The sequence below is a fragment of the Pseudophryne corroboree genome, chromosome 2, assembly GCF_028390025.1.
Source record: "Pseudophryne corroboree isolate aPseCor3 chromosome 2, aPseCor3.hap2, whole genome shotgun sequence".
NCBI classification, from domain to species: Eukaryota; Metazoa; Chordata; class Amphibia; order Anura; family Myobatrachidae; genus Pseudophryne; species Pseudophryne corroboree.
The window spans coordinates 105,396,116-105,412,647 of NC_086445.1; the positions used below are offsets into that span (position 1 = coordinate 105,396,116).

The window sequence follows — 16,532 nt, forward strand, 5'->3', positions numbered from 1 at the left end:
CTATATCAAGAGGCTTTGAATCAGCTAATGCCGAAGAACCACCGGCATCAAAATAGGCTGATTTCTGCGAAATCCTGAAACCACGTTCGGCAGAACTATTAACCGAGTTCTCAATTCCTCTCTATCCACATGGAAGATCAAACAGGGCTCTTGTGAGACAAAGCCGCTACTTCGGACACCCGCCTTGCGGACATCAAAGCCAATAGCATGACCACTTTCCAAAAAAGAAATTTTAACGCAAGCTTTCACAAAGGTTCCAAACAGTGTGACACAAGAAAACGCAACACCACGTCAAGGTCCCACAGTGCCAACGGGGGCACAAATGGAGGTTGGATGCGCAGTACTCCATTCACGAAGATCCGAACTTCCGGAAAGGTTGCCTCTTGAGAGAAAATGTATAAGGCCAACATCGCACTTAAATGGAGCCTAACTTTAGGCCTGCACCCACACCTGCTTGCAAAGAATGGAGAAGAACGACACAGCTGAAAGACTTCCGTAGTAGCCTTCTTGGATTCACACCAAGAAACACATTTTCTCCAAACACGGCTGTAAGGCTTAGCCGTTACATCCTTTTTTTTTTTAGCCTGAAGAAGTATGGAAATTACTTCACTGGAAATACCCTTTCTGGCTAGGATATGGCGTTCAACCGCCACACTGTCAAACGCAGCCACGGTAAGTCTTGATACACGCCCAGATCTTGCTGTAACAGTTCCTCACATAGAGGAAGAGGCCATGGATCTTCTATGAGTAAGTAATTAAGAAACGGATACCAAGCGCTCCTTGGATAGACCAGAACAATGAGGATCACCTGAACCTTTGGTCTTCTTACGGTTATCACCTTCCGAAGATTGAAAACGGAGAGGACACATAGACCAACGGAAAACACCCAAGGTGTCCCGAGGACGTCCACTGCTATAGCCTGAGCGTCCCCTGACCCGGAACAATATCTCTGAGATCTCTCTTGAGGCGAGATGCCAACCTGTCCACTTGAGACACTCCTCAAAGACTTGTCACAACCGTGAAAAACTTCTCGAGGACGACTGTATTTCTCCCGTGCAGAGGAAACTATCTCTCCGTCGTTCAGTTCCGGAACGAAGACTGCTAATATAGCGTTTACCAGTCTTTCCCTTTGCTCCTTGTTCCACCCTATCGACTTACGTACACCACAGCTGTCAAGTCGTCCGACAGAACTAACACGGGCAGATCACGAAGCATATGTTCATTTGAAAATAGCTCTTAAGTCAAGAAAGCTTATTGTAGATAAGCTTCCCAGCTTGACCTTTTCCTCTGGAAATACTTCCCCATGCAAAGACTGCTCCCCAGCCTCGGAGATCCGCATGCATGTACACGAGGAACCAATCCTGGATCACGAACCTTCGTCCCTCTAGGAGGTGAGAACTGTGCAGACACCACAGGAGCGATATCCTTGCAATTAGGATTATATTCCGGCGCATGTGTAGGTGAAACCCGGACCACATTTCCAACTGGTCCCGTGAAAATCACTCTGGCATTTGACCAGCTCACCGAACAGGCCTCTTAGGTCGCACCGATCTTCCTCATCAACGAAACCTATTGATGGAATGTCCCTGCAAATCTGATCCGACTCTCGATCCTCAGATCACTTTCCACAAGAAAACCAAGAACCTCAACCGTTCATTATCTACTCCGATCCCCACCTCCGACATTTGCATCGGTGGGAACCAGAGCCATTCCCTGTGTCGAAGAACAGACCGATGGAATCAACAATTTGCACCACTTGTCACTTGACCTTGCCTTAAACAGGAGAGCGTCTCAGTACAGAATAACAATTGCTCTTACTATTGAAAGAAACCCATCATACTGCCATTACACCGGTGAAATTGCAAAGACAATCCTGGATATCCACCCAGGTAAGCCGAATGGGGAGAAAAAATGCATTTAACCCCTTTTCTACCCTTACGTGCTGAAGCTCCCTCCGCAAGTAGAAACTTTGAAGTTTTTCTTTTCCTTTTTTTTTCTTCTTTTTGGACAGTAGGACAATGTCCTGAACCTGACACAACCCTAGTATGGCGTTGCGTACTACCTCCCCTTCCAGAGGGGAATCGCCAAGATCTATTTAACACGCAGTGAGGGGACTCTTCTGTAAACTCTAGTGAGTCCCCTATGGATTTTATTATAAACTCACAGGTCCAAGTCCATCGGACTGACCGAAATAGTAGACGAGTTCCCCCCTGAGTGGGCTCCAGCCAGATAGACCCAGCAACACGCGGTGGATGTTGTAGACAGAAAACAACATTCGCTTCTGCAAATCTAAGAAGGCTGCAGAACTCTTACCTTGTCACCTTACACCGAAAAGGAAAAAAAAAAGGTATCAAACCGGTTAAAATGACTGCATCCCACAACCGGATGCATCACCGACCGTTGTGAGGGAATCTAACTCACGAAGCTAGACTTACCCGCGGTATCTGCCGAGATTGACTAAACTGAGGCCTTCCCAACAGCGGGACACCGTCCCAGGGAAACACTCCAGTAACCCGGATTCAGCCTCAGCATTTCTTCTGCAGTCGCACGACAACCTGCCGCCATGTTATAGAGAAGAATCAACAGAAGACACATCCCCTGTCTCTGTAGGGTAATTCTATCGGATGCCTTACCGAATATAAATACTCCCCCATGTGCATGTAATGTACATAACTGCAAAGTAAAGAATAAAATATCACTTAGCTTCCTGTGTAGGATCCTTTGCGACAGGACCCCGTGTCGATGAGGAGTTGACTTTCACAGTATTCTATTCGCAGCGGAAAAAGAATAAACATTCGGACTCCTTGGGAGGATCTGAGACCAACTCGCCGACCAACTCGCCGACCTAGAGCTTTACCAACAGAGCGACCAGCACATGAGAAAGAATACTATTATTTTAGCATTCATTAAAAATCATCATATGAATATACATAAAGTAATACACAATTACCTACATATCCTAAACGTGTATATATATATATATATATATATATATATATACACACAGATATATACATACAAGCGGATTATCCGGAACCAACGGGTCCCTAGTGACATTAATGTGTTCAGAATGTGTATGACCATGTACTGAACGCCCCAGTTGTGGATCTACCAGGAAACATTATGGTCGACAGAAACTAGTATTCGTCGACAGGAAGGGGTAGTAACCGGGAAAAATAATCGTCTTGCAATTCCAGGGGGCCGAGGGAAGTATACATAAATAAGTACAACAACACTCCCCCACCTATACTACAATGACTGTGGTCGAGCTACAGGCCCATGAAACCGTACCATACATATACATATAAACATATATACAGGTTTAAGGTAGTTACCGCATGTTAATTTACACCCAGTAATCACAATTGGTGCCGACAGAGTCACCCACATACTACTGTGTCTCCCATACAGTGTTTACTTTTTGACAAGTATACAATTTACTGACCTGCCGACACTGCATCTATAGAAACCAGTACCAACAGCAGTCGCGCGATGCCGACTGTGATCCCCATAAGTGACAGAGCACTCACTCCTTTCGACACATGTCGACTAGAGCTATAGTTGGTATCCGGCAGGGAACACACAGATATATGTATCTATTCATAACCCACAGATTACATGCCCATTTGTCAAAAAATAGTGCTATATTGTCTGCTATATAGCACTAAACAACGTGTCCCCTCCTGTCTGCACTGTTTCCACAGCCATTGGCGGGGACATGTAAAAAATGGTGCTGTAACCTGAAGTGAGGGCTAAGCCCCGCCCCTACTCGGCGCGCTGCAGCCCACTAATAAAATAGCCTTATGTCTGCTATCGGGGGTCCCTATACAGCGACTACATACTGTATCGGCTTGCTGACACCCTCAAAAAGTAATATATATTGCTGCCCCCCTAGCGCCCTGCACCCTTGAAAAACTCGTTGGCGTGTGGGAGCAATGGTGCGCAGCGTGACCGCTGCGTTATCTGGCGGGGGTATCTTAAACGGTGCCCAGGCACTGAATAGGAACTTATGCCAGCGATAGAAACTTACAGTAACTTGCTGCCCAGGGCGCTCCCCACCCAGCGCACTGCACCCTGTGAGTGCCGTTGGTGTGTGGGAGCATGGAGCGCAGCGTGACCGCTGCGCTGTACCTCCATTACTGAAGTCTTCTGCCGTCACTGAAGTCTTCTTTTCTTCCAATACTCACCGGCTTCTTTCTTCTGGCTTCTGTGAGGGGGTTGACGGCGCGGCTCCGGGAACAAGCAGCTAGGCGAACCAAGTGATCGAACCCTCTGGAGCTAATGGTGTCCAGTAGCCTAAGAAGCAGCGCCCTTGAACTAAGAAGAAGTAGGTCTGACTTCTCTCCCCTCAGTCCCACGATGCAGGGAGCCTGTAGCCAGCAGGTCTTCCTGAAAATAAAAAACCTAACATAAAGTCTTTTAGAGAAACTCAGTAGAGCTCCCCCAGTGTGTGTCCAGTCACTCCTGGGCACAAAGTCTAACTGAGGTCTGGAGGAGGGGCATAGAGGGAGGAGCCAGTTCACACCCATTCAAAGTCTTATAGTGTGCCCATGGCTCCTGCGGATCCCGTCTATACCACATGGTCATTACGGAGTCCCCAGCATCCTCTAGGACGTATGAGAAATTAAAAATATTGCAAGTTCTCTGCCAATATCAGAGTGTGGCCAGCAACAGATCCTGCAGAGATTGGCTATCATAATCAATATGTTCAGTCTGCTTGTACTTCACTTTATCATCCATATGCAGAAAAAGATAGAATTAACTGTTACCTGAAGATTTGTTCTCCAAGAAACCTTCTTTGAAGATCTCTGCCACCCATGCCTGAAGTTCAGGATCCGCACTGACTGCTTCATCACTCTTATAGTAGTAATGAACAATGTTGGACACAAAGCTGATATGAGAAAGGAGATATTAAGATACATATGAAATAGTAAGGGATGTCTGTTACAATTGAATGTACTGTCATGTAGAATCAGGGCACCGAGAGGTGGGGAGTGCAAAGCACACAGGCCTCTATTGGACCTCTATTGGAGTTTGGGCCTGAACTGTCCTCTTTGAGGCCCTGACTGTACATACATCAAGTTATAATGTAACATGTTGAAGGAAGTTTTTAGGTTGACCAAGAAGTCACCTTCCTCCGGATGATCAACTGCAAAAGTGCAATGTTCTGCAGATCTACTTGCACTTTCGCCTGTAGAACAGATCTCTACCTCTCCACAGCCAACCAGATCTTCATCCCATCATCCCTGAACAAGTAATTGGGAATGGATTCTACTCCTCTTGTCTGGATGTCATCAGGGAGACAGAGGCTGCTGTAAGTGACCCCATCCATTGCATTTTTCATCAGTATCGGAATCCCTCCATTTCCGGTTACCGCACCCTGGATAAATACAATATTTTGGATGTGTGTCTGGCACAATGATGCAGCTAATGATTATGTTCATGCTTACTGCTGGGGCAACTCAACACTAAACAGTTTCAAAACCTGTGAGCTGGTGCTGGAGTCTGCAACAACTGATCTTACCTGATGAAAGAAGCCCTGAGGACCAAAGCCACTTATTCTGGCAAGGATATTGATCTCAAGGGTATAGCGAAGATGTGGAGAAATGAGCTGGGAAAAGAAATATTAGTTTTAGTATTATGTTTCCTGTAGACTTTACTAAGGCGGTGATTCAGACCTGATCGCCGGCTGCTAACTTTGCTGTCCTGCGTTCAGAGGGGACCCAAGGGGGAGTGTAAATTCACCGTGCAAGCGTGCGATCACGTGTACACTGAGGTGCAAAAATCCACTGTGTGCCTTCTCTACACAGCCCAGGACTTACTCCTACAGTGCGATGCGAACAGGCTGATTGGGGCCAAAGCTGACGTCAGACACCCTCCCTGAAAACTCTTGGGCACGCCTGCGTTTACCCTGACACTCCCAGAAAACGGTCAGTTACCACCCACCAATGGCCTCTTCCTGTCAATCACCTTGCGAACGCCCATGCCATTGGAATTTTCGCACCATCCTGTCGTTGACGGCGATGCCCGTTGTTGTTGTCCGACACGCGTGCGCATTGCGGTACATACGCATGCGCAGTTATGACCTGATCGCCCGCTGCGCGAAAACGCACCACAGCGATCAGGTCTTATAAATCCTAAAATCTGCTTAAAGTACTGATTTCAGTTCTAACTTAAGGGTTTTATTTACGAAGTAGCGGCTAGCAAAAGGTCAATGCTTCTAATAGCAAAACATGGGGTGCTTTGTAATTAAAATCTCTTGAATGTCTGGCTTAAACACGCTGGTCAATAAACCCCTTCATGGCTAAATTAAGTATAGTGAATATAAGTCACAGTCAAAGTTGTACACGTGCTTTATACCTCACTAGTACACAGGGATGGACTGGGGCTATAATTCATCATGGGCATCCCTGTCAGAAAATATGGCGTAGCCATGGGTAACAGGAAGTGTGCATGGATCACAGGGGAGTGGATTTGTGGCACACCCTAATCTAAGCATGTCGGCCGAGCAGAGCAACAGCTGCTCAGCCAAAAATTCACACGGCCAGACCGGCCTATATGGCTTTTGGCCCTTCTTTCATTTGGACTGATGGATTCGGCCTGGCTAGTACATACAATATAGGGCTGAAAGAAGTCACATTATTCCTCATAATTTAGTAAATTTTATGTACCTTTTATTTTACCCCATCAGGAGGCAGAATGACTACGTGTCACTTACAATGGACAATGGAGCTGATTCAGACCTGATCGGTGCTGTGCGTTTTCACACAGCAGTGATCAGGTCTGAAGTGCACATGTGCCGGCGCATAGCAGACAGCTAACGGCTGTCGTAGCCCTGCGATCGCCTCTGCCTGATTGACGGGTAGAGGCGGTCGCTGAGTGGGAGGGGGCGGGCCGGTGGCGTTTAGCCGCCGTATATGGGGCGCAGTCCGGGCAACACAGGCGTGCCCGGACCGTTGGGGGGGGGGGGGCGGGCCGCGGGGGCTGAATGACGTCACACGCAGCGACGAGCAGCTCCTGGGCAGCGATGAGTAGCTCCCTGCCAGCGCGCAGGAGCTGCGCTGGCTGGGAGCTACTCCTGAAGTACAAAAGCATCGCCGCTGTGTGATGCTTTTGTACTTGTGCGACAGGGCAGGGACTGATCGTAGATGTGCTAAATTTAGCACATCTACGATCAGGTCTGAATTAGCCACAATGTTACAAATAATTTAACATCAGATAATACAAAAATGGTGACGTTGATGAGAAGTTAACATTTTTTTTTTTCAGGATGCTACATGTCCGTGCATACCCCTTGAAGAGGAGAACTATATAGTTGCATCCACATTCATAAGGCTCTCATTGTGGCTCCCAAACCCGGGTGACAATGAGGATCTTAATGTGGATGGTCCTGTATGGAGAGACTGCAATGAGAGCCAAACTCTGTCCATGACAATGGTTTAACGTATATAATCTCACCTTGTATACTGGGTGGCTCATTGGAAGTTGTCTGGTGGTTGCAATGTTAAAGGCCTCAGCAAAGAAATGAGTGCAGAGATAGTGAGTGACCACTTTATGCACCTGGTAGTCAGAATTGCGCACCCACATCTTGGCCAGTAGCCAGTCAGCCTCGGAGTCACTGGGCAGGAAGATTGGAGCATTCTCTCCTGGGGTTTGAGCCAGCTGTAACAGAGACAGATGATGGCATTCTTCAGCAACACATTTACATACCTCCCAACATGACCCTCTCCAGGAGGGACAGAATGCTCTGCTTCTGGACTTCCCTCTTAATTTATGATTGCCATCACCTGTGCTGAAACACCTTTCTTATCCACTAACCTGTTCAAAACAGGTGCCGTCAATCATACATGAACAGAAAAATCCAGAAGCAGAGTATTGTGTCCCTCCTGGAGAGGGTCATGTTGGGAGGTATGCATTTATCCCCTACTATGCGGATAACAAACTATCAGAGCATCTTCAACCCACGTTCAGCTGATGTTACAATACTATAATTTACGTAGCAGAGAAGAAGGTATAGTGGGTTCAATTAAATAACAGTACATGCTTTTCATCTGTAAAGCAGCAGAATAAAAGGTTTCATACTGTAGAAGTTAGTAAAATAGTTTATCCAAGTAATGCTTCAACTGGCTAACTGCTTGTTGCTTAGGGCAGTGTTTCTCAAACTGTGTGCCATGGCTCAGGACCAGATAAAGCCATGTGGGTGCCCGGGGCACTTAAGACGGGGGGCCCCAGTGGCGGAGGGGGGAAGGTGTATATTAGATTGTGCATAACTACTAGAGATGAGCGGGTTCGGTTCCTCGGAAACCGAACCCGCCCGAACTTCATGTTTTTTTACACGGGTCCGAGCGACTCGGATCTTCCCGCCTTGCTCGGTTAACCCGAGCGCGCCCGAACGTCATCATCCAGCTGTCGGATTCTCGCGAGACTCGGATTCTATATAAGGAGCCGCGCGTCGCCGCCATTTTCACACGTGCATTGAGATTCATAGGGAGAGGACATGGCTGGCGTCCTCTCCGTTTAGAGAAGAGAGTGAGACAGTAGAGAGAGACACAGTAGTAGTAATTTTGGGGAGCATTATTAGGAGGAGTACTACTATACTACTACTACTTGCTGAAGTGATATAGATTAGATAGTGTGACTGTATTAATTATCTGACTAGAGGGGGAGACACTGACAGTGGGGAGCAGTTAGAGTCTGAGAGCAGGACTCAGGAGTACATATAACGTACAGTGCACACTTTTGCTGCCAGAGTCAGTGCCACACTGCCATTGTGACCACACTGACCACCAGACCAGTATAATATATTTTGTGATTGTCTGCTTAGGAGTACTACTTGCAAGTTGCTGATAGTGTGACCAGTGACCTGACCACCAGTTTAATAATCAATCACCACCACCAGTTTAATAAATATATATATATATATATATATATATAATTGTATATAATATATATATATATATATATATATATATAATATTGTATACCACCTACCCGTGTTTTTTTTTTTTTTTTTTCATTCTTCTTTATACATACTACTATAGTAGCTTACTGTAGCAGTCTGCGGTGCTGCTGAGCTGACAGTGTCCAGCAGGTCCGTCATCAGTCATTACATAATAAATATATATACCTGTCCGGCTGCAGTACTAGTGATATTATATATACATATATATTGATGTCATCTCATTATCATCCAGTCTATATTAGCAGCAGACACAGTACGTTAGTCCATGGCTGTAGCTACCTCTGTGTCGGCACTCGGCAGTCCATCCATAATTGTATACCACCTCCCCGTGGTTTTTTTTTTTTTCTTTCTTCTTTGTACATACTACTATAGTATAGTAGCTTACTGTAGCAGTCTGCGGTGCTGCTGAGCTGACAGTGTCCAGCAGGTCCGTCATCAGTCATTACATAATAAATATATATACCTGTCCGGCTGCAGTACTAGTGATACTATATATACATATATATTGATTTCATCTCATTATCATCCAGTCTATATTAGCAGCAGACACAGTATGTTAGTCCACGGCTGTAGCTACCTCTGTGTCGGCACTCGGCAGTCCATCCATAATTGTATACCACCTCCCCGTGGTTTTTTTTTCTTTCTTCTTTGTACATACTACTATAGTATAGTAGCTTACTGTAGCAGTCTGCGGTGCTGCTGAGCTGACAGTGTCCAGCAGGTCCGTCATCAGTCATTACATAATAAATATATATACCTGTCCGGCTGCAGTACTAGTGATACTATATATACATATATATTGATTTCATCCCATTATCATCCAGTCTATATTAGCAGCAGACACAGTACGTTAGTCCACGGCTGTAGCTACCTCTGTGTCGGCACTCGGCAGTCCATCCATAATTGTATACCACCTCCCCGTGGTTTTTTTTTTTCTTTCTTCTTTGTACATACTACTATAGTATAGTAGCTTACTGTAGCAGTCTGCGGTGCTGCTGAGCTGACAGTGTACAGCAGGTCCGTCATCAGTCATTACATAATAAATATATATACCTGTCCGGCTGCAGTACTAGTGATACTATATATACATATATATTGATTTCATCTCATTATCATCCAGTCTATATTAGCAGCAGACACAGTACGTTAGTCCACGGCTGTAGCTACCTCTGTGTCGGCACTCGGCAGTCCATCCATAATTGTATACCACCTCCCCGTGGTTTTTTTTCTTTCTTTCTTCTTTGTACATACTACTATAGTATAGTAGCTTACTGTAGCAGTCTGCGGTGCTGCTGAGCTGACAGTGTACAGCAGGTCCGTCATCAGTCATTACATAATAAATATATATACCTGTCCGGCTGCAGTACTAGTGATACTATATATACATATATATTGATTTCATCTCATTATCATCCAGTCTATATTAGCAGCAGACACAGTACGTTAGTCCACGGCTGTAGCTACCTCTGTGTCGGCACTCGGCAGTCCATCCATAATTGTATACCACCTCCCCGTGGTTTTTTTTTTTCTTTCTTCTTTGTACATACTACTATAGTATAGTAGCTTACTGTAGCAGTCTGCGGTGCTGCTGAGCTGACAGTGTCCAGCAGGTCCATCATCAGTCATTACATAATAAATATATATACCTGTCCGGCTGCAGTACTAGTGATACTATATATACATATATATTGATTTCATCTCATTATCATCCAGTCTATATTAGCAGCAGACACAGTACGTTAGTCCACGGCTGTAGCTACCTCTGTGTCGGCACTCGGCAGTCCATCCATAATTGTATACCACCTCCCCGTGGTTTTTTTTCTTTCTTTCTTCTTTGTACATACTACTATAGTATAGTAGCTTACTGTAGCAGTCTGCGGTGCTGCTGAGCTGACAGTGTCCAGCAGGTCCGTCATCAGTCATTACATAATAAATATATATACCTGTCCGGCTGCAGTACTAGTGATACTATATATACATATATATTGATTTCATCTCATTATTATCCAGTCTATATTAGCAGCAGACACAGTACGTTAGTCCACGGCTGTAGCTACCTCTGTGTCGGCACTCGGCAGTCCATCCATAATTGTATACCACCTCCCCGTGGTTTTTTTTCTTTCTTCTTTGTACATACTACTATAGTATAGTAGCTTACTGTAGCAGTCTGCGGTGCTGCTGAGTTGACAGTGTCCAGCAGGTCCGTCATCAGTCATTACATAATAAATATACATACCTGTCCGGCTGCAGTACTAGTGATATTATATTGATTTCATCTCATTATCATCCAGTCTATATTAGCAGCAGACACAGTACGGTAGTCCACGGCTGTAGCTACCTCTGTGTCGGCACTCGGCAGTCCATCCATAAGTATACTAGTATCCATCCATCTCCATTGTTTACCTGAGGTGCCTTTTAGTTGTGCCTATTAAAATATGGAGAACAAAAATGTTGAGGTTCCAAAATTAGGGAAAGATCAAGATCCACTTCCACCTCGTGCTGAAGCTGCTGCCACTAGTCATGGCCGAGACGATGAAATGCCAGCAACGTCGTCTGCCAAGGCCGATGCCCAATGTCATAGTACAGAGCATGTCAAATCCAAAACACCAAATATCAGTAAAAAAAGGACTCCAAAATCTAAAATAAAATTGTCGGAGGAGAAGCGTAAACTTGCCAATATGCCATTTACCACACGGAGTGGCAAGGAACGGCTGAGGCCCTGGCCTATGTTCATGGCTAGTGGTTCAGCTTCACATGAGGATGGAAGCACTCAGCCTCTCGCTAGAAAAATGAAAAGACTCAAGCTGGCAAAAGCACCGCAAAGAACTGTGCGTTCTTCGAAATCCCAAATCCACAAGGAGAGTCCGACTCCAATTGTGTCGGTTGCGATGCCTGACCTTCCCAACACTGGACGTGAAGAGCATGCGCCTTCCACCATTTGCACGCCCCCTGCAAGTGCTGGAAGGAGCACCCGCAGTCCAGTTCCTGATAGTCAGATTGAAGATGTCAGTGTTGAAGTACACCAGGATGAGGAGGATATGGGTGTTGCTGGCGCTGGGGAGGAAATTGACCAGGAGGATACTGATGGTGAGGTGGTTTGTTTAAGTCAGGCACCCGGGGAGACACCTGTTGTCCGTGGGAGGAATAGGGCCATTGACATGCCTGGTCAAAATACCAAAAAAATCAGCTCTTCGGTGTGGAAGTATTTCACCAGAAATGCGGACAACATTTGTCAAGCCGTGTGTTGCCTTTGTCAAGCTGTAATAAGTAGGGGTAAGGACGTAAACCACCTCGGACATCCTCCCTTATACGTCACCTGCAGCGCATTCATAATAAGTCAGTGACAAGTTCAAAAACTTTGGGTGACAGCGGAAGCAGTCCACTGACCAGTAAATCCCTTCCTCTTGTAACCAAGCTCACGCAAACCACCCCACCAACTCCCTCAGTGTCAATTTCCTCCTTCCCCAGGAATGCCAATAGTCCTGCAGGCCATGTCACTGGCAATTCTGAGGATACCTCTCCTGCCTGGGATTCCTCTGATGCATCCTTGCGTGTAACGCCTACTGCTGCTGGCGCTGCTGTTGTTGCTGCTGGGAGTCGATGGTCATCCCAGAGGGGAAGTCGTAAGCCCACTTGTACTACTTCCAGTAAGCAATTGACTGTCCAACAGTCCTTTGCGAGGAAGATGAAATATCACAGCAGTCATCCTGCTGCAAAGCGGATAACTGAGGCCTTGACAACTATGTTGGTGTTAGACGTGCGTCCGGTATCCTCCGTTAGTTCACAGGGAACTAGACAATTTCTTGAGGTAGTGTGCCCCCGTTACCAAATACCATCTAGGTTCCACTTCTCTAGGCAGGCGATACCGATAATGTACACGGACGTCAGAAAGAGACTCACCAGTGTCCTAAAAAATGCAGTTGTACCCAATGTCCACTTAACCACGGACATGTGGACAAGTGGAGCAGGGCAGGGTCAGGACTATATGACTGTGACAGCCCACAGGGTAGATGTATGGACTCCCGCCGCAAGAACAGCAGCGGCGGCACCAGTAGCAGCATCTCGCAAACGCCAACTCTTTCCTAGGCAGGCTACGCTTTGTATCACCGCTTTCCAGAATACGCACACAGCTAAAAACCTCTTACGGCAACTGAGGAAGATCATCGCGGAATGGCTTACCCCAATTGGACTCTCCTGTGGATTTGTGGCATCGGACAACGCCAGCAATATTGTGTGTGCATTAAATATGGGCAAATTCCAGCACGTCCCATGTTTTGCACATACCTTGAATTTGGTGGTGCAGAATTTTTTAAAAAACGACAGGGGCGTGCAAGAGATGCTGTCGGTGGCCAGAAGAATTGCGGGACACTTTCGGCGTACAGGCACCACGTACAGAAGACTGGAGCACCACCAAAAACAACTGAACCTGCCCTGCCATCATCTGAAGCAAGAAGTGGTAACGAGGTGGAATTCAACCCTCTATATGCTTCAGAGGTTGGAGGAGCAGCAAAAGGCCATTCAAGCCTATGCAATTGAGCACGATATAGGAGGTGGAATGCACCTGTCTCAAGCGCAGTGGAGAATGATTTCAACATTGTGCAAGGTTCTGATGCCCTTTGAACTTGCCACACGTGAAGTCAGTTCAGACACTGCCAGCCTGAGTCAGGTCATTCCCCTCATCAGGCTTTTGCAGAAGAAGCTGGAGACATTGAAGGAGGAGCTAACATGGAGCGATTCCGCTAGGTATGTGGGACTTGTGGATGGAGCCCTTAATTCGCTTAACAAGGATTCACGGGTGGTCAATCTGTTGAAATCAGAGCACTACATTTTGGCCACCGTGCTCGATCCTAGATTTAAAGCCTACCTTGGATCTCTCTTTCCGGCAGACACAAGTCTGCTGGGGTTCAAAGACCTGCTGGTGACAAAATTGTCAAGTCAAGCGGAACGCGACCTGTCAACATCTCCTCCTTCACATTCTCCCGCAACTGGGGGTGCGAGGAAAAGGCTCAGAATTCCGAGCCCACCCGCTGGCGGTGATGCAGGGCAGTCTGGAGCGACTGCTGATGCTGACATCTGGTCCGGACTGAAGGACCTGACAACGATTACGGACATGTCGTCTACTGTCACTGCATATGATTCTCTCACCATTGAAAGAATGGTGGAGGATTATATGAGTGACCGCATCCAAGTAGGCACGTCACACAGTCCGTACTTATACTGGCAGGAAAAAGAGGCAATTTGGAGGCCCTTGCACAAACTGGCTTTATTCTACCTAAGTTGCCCTCCCACAAGTGTGTACTCCGAAAGAGTGTTTAGTGCCGCCGCTCACCTTATCAGCAATCGGCGTACGAGGTTAGATCCAGAAAATGTGGAGAAGATGATGTTCATTAAAATTAATTATAATCAATTCCTCCGTGGAGACATTCACCAGCAGCAATTGCCTCCACAAAGTACACAGGGAGCTGAGATGGTGGATTCCAGTGGGGACGAATTGATAATCTGTGAGGAGGGGGATGTACACGGTGATATATCGGAGGATGATGATGAGGTGGAGATCGTGCCTCTGTAGAGCCAGTTTGTGCAAGGAGCGATTAATTGCTTATTTTTTGGGGGGGGTCCAAACCAACCCGTCATTTCAGTCACAGTCGTGTGGCAGACCCTGTCACTGAAATGATGGGTTGGTTAAAGTGTGCATGTCCTGTTTATACAACATAAGGGTGGGTAGGAGGGCCCAAGGACAATTCCATCTTGCACCTCTTTTTTCTTTATTTTTTCTTAATTTAATTAATTAATTAATTTTTCTTAATTTAATTTTTTGCGTCATGTGCTGTTTGGGGAGGGTTTTTTGGAAGGGACATCCTGCGTGACACTGCAGTGCCACTCCTAGATGGGCCCGGTGTTTGTGTCGGCCACTAGGGTCGCTTAGCTTACTCACACAGCTACCTCATTGCGCCTCTTTTTTTCTTTGCGTCATGTGCTGTTTGGGGAGGGTTTTTTGGAAGGGACATCCTGCGTGACACTGCAGTGCCACTCCTAGATGGGCCCGGTGTTTGTGTCGGCCACTATGGTCGCTTAGCTTACTCACACAGCTACCTCATTGCGCCTCTTTTTTTCTTTGCGTCATGTGCTGTTTGGGGAGGGTTTTTTGGAAGGGCCATCCTGCATGCCACTGTAGTGCCACTCCTAGATGGGCCCGGTGTTTGTGTCGGCCACTAGGGTCGCTTATCTTACTCACACAGCTACCTCATTGCGCCTCTTTTTTTCTTTGCGTCATGTGCTGTTTGGGGAGGGTTTTTTGGAAGGGCCATCCTGCGTGCCACTGCAGTGCCACTCCTAGATGGGCCCGGTGTTTGTGTCGGCCACTAGGGTCGCTTATCTTACTCACACAGCTACCTCATTGCGCCTCTTTTTTTCTTTGCGTCATGTGCTGTTTGGGGAGGGTTTTTTGGAAGGGACATCCTGCGTGACACTGCAGTGCCACTCCTAGATGGGCCAGGTGTTTGTGTCGGCCACTAGGGTCGCTTAGCTTACTCACACAGCTACCTCATTGCGCCTCTTTTTTTCTTTGCGTCATGTGCTTTTTGGGGAGGGTTTTTTGGAAGGGACATCCTGCGTGACACTGCAGTGCCACTCCTAGATGGGCCAGGTGTTTGTGTCGGCCACTAGGGTCGCTTAGCTTAGTCATCCAGCGACCTCGGTGCAAATTTTAGGACTAAAAATAATATTGTGAGGTGTGAGGTATTCAGAATAGACTGAAAATTAGTGGAAATTATGGTTTTTGAGGTTAATAATACTTTGGGATCAAAATGACCCCCAAATTCTATGATTTAAGCTGTTTTTTAGGGTTTTTTGAAAAAAACACCCGAATCCAAAACACACCCGAATCCGACAAAAAAAATTCGGTGAGGTTTTGCCAAAACGCGTTCGAACCCAAAACACGGCCGCGGAACCGAACCCAAAACCAAAACACAAAACCCGAAAAATTTCCGGTGCTCATCACTAATAACTACCAACATGGCTCATTCCAGGGGGGACAAAATGTTCTCTACCTGGACTTCCCTCTTAATATATGATGGGTGTCACCTGTGTATTTCATTGATAAGAAAAGTGTTTCAACCCAGGTGATTACAATCATAACTTAAGAGGGAAGTCCAGGTGGAGAGCATTTTGTTGGGTAGTAAGGATTGTGTATATTAAATGTAGACCAATGATGTATATTAGATTTTAACTAGCAGTGTAATAATGCCTGGGTACTGTTTATAGCTCCACCTAATTGAAAGACAACTATTTTATAACACAGGACCTAGACACCAAGGCCGGGAGGAGGAGAAGCTGGAATCCCCAGCTCTCTCCACCCACCTATCTCTCCGATGGTTGGAAAGCTCCAACAGTATCTCATGAAGTCCGATACTCCTGTGTCTCTGCCAAAACTGCATACTATCCTGATCGCATTCTGGCTGCATGGTTCTGCTGCTGCATAAGAGGGACATCTAGTGATGTCAGTGTTCTCAGGCCGGGGGGCCCCCTAACAAAGGGGGGCCCGGGGTACAGTACGCCCCACGCCCCCCCC

General features: G+C 46.5%; 1 protein-coding gene across 1 annotated transcript in view; it reads right to left on the reverse strand.

Moving 5' to 3' along the window:
* LOC135001480 (hydroperoxide isomerase ALOXE3-like) overlaps positions 1-16,532 on the reverse strand; it is a 225,206-nt gene that overhangs the window by 48,876 nt on the left and 159,798 nt on the right. The window contains exons 9-12 of the mRNA XM_063951585.1: positions 7,459-7,662; positions 5,525-5,611; positions 5,211-5,380; positions 4,770-4,891 (exon numbers count right to left, since the gene is read on the reverse strand). Of these exons, the coding sequence (XP_063807655.1) occupies positions 4,770-4,891; positions 5,211-5,380; positions 5,525-5,611; positions 7,459-7,662 (583 nt within the window). The remainder of the gene's footprint in view (positions 1-4,769; positions 4,892-5,210; positions 5,381-5,524; positions 5,612-7,458; positions 7,663-16,532) is intronic.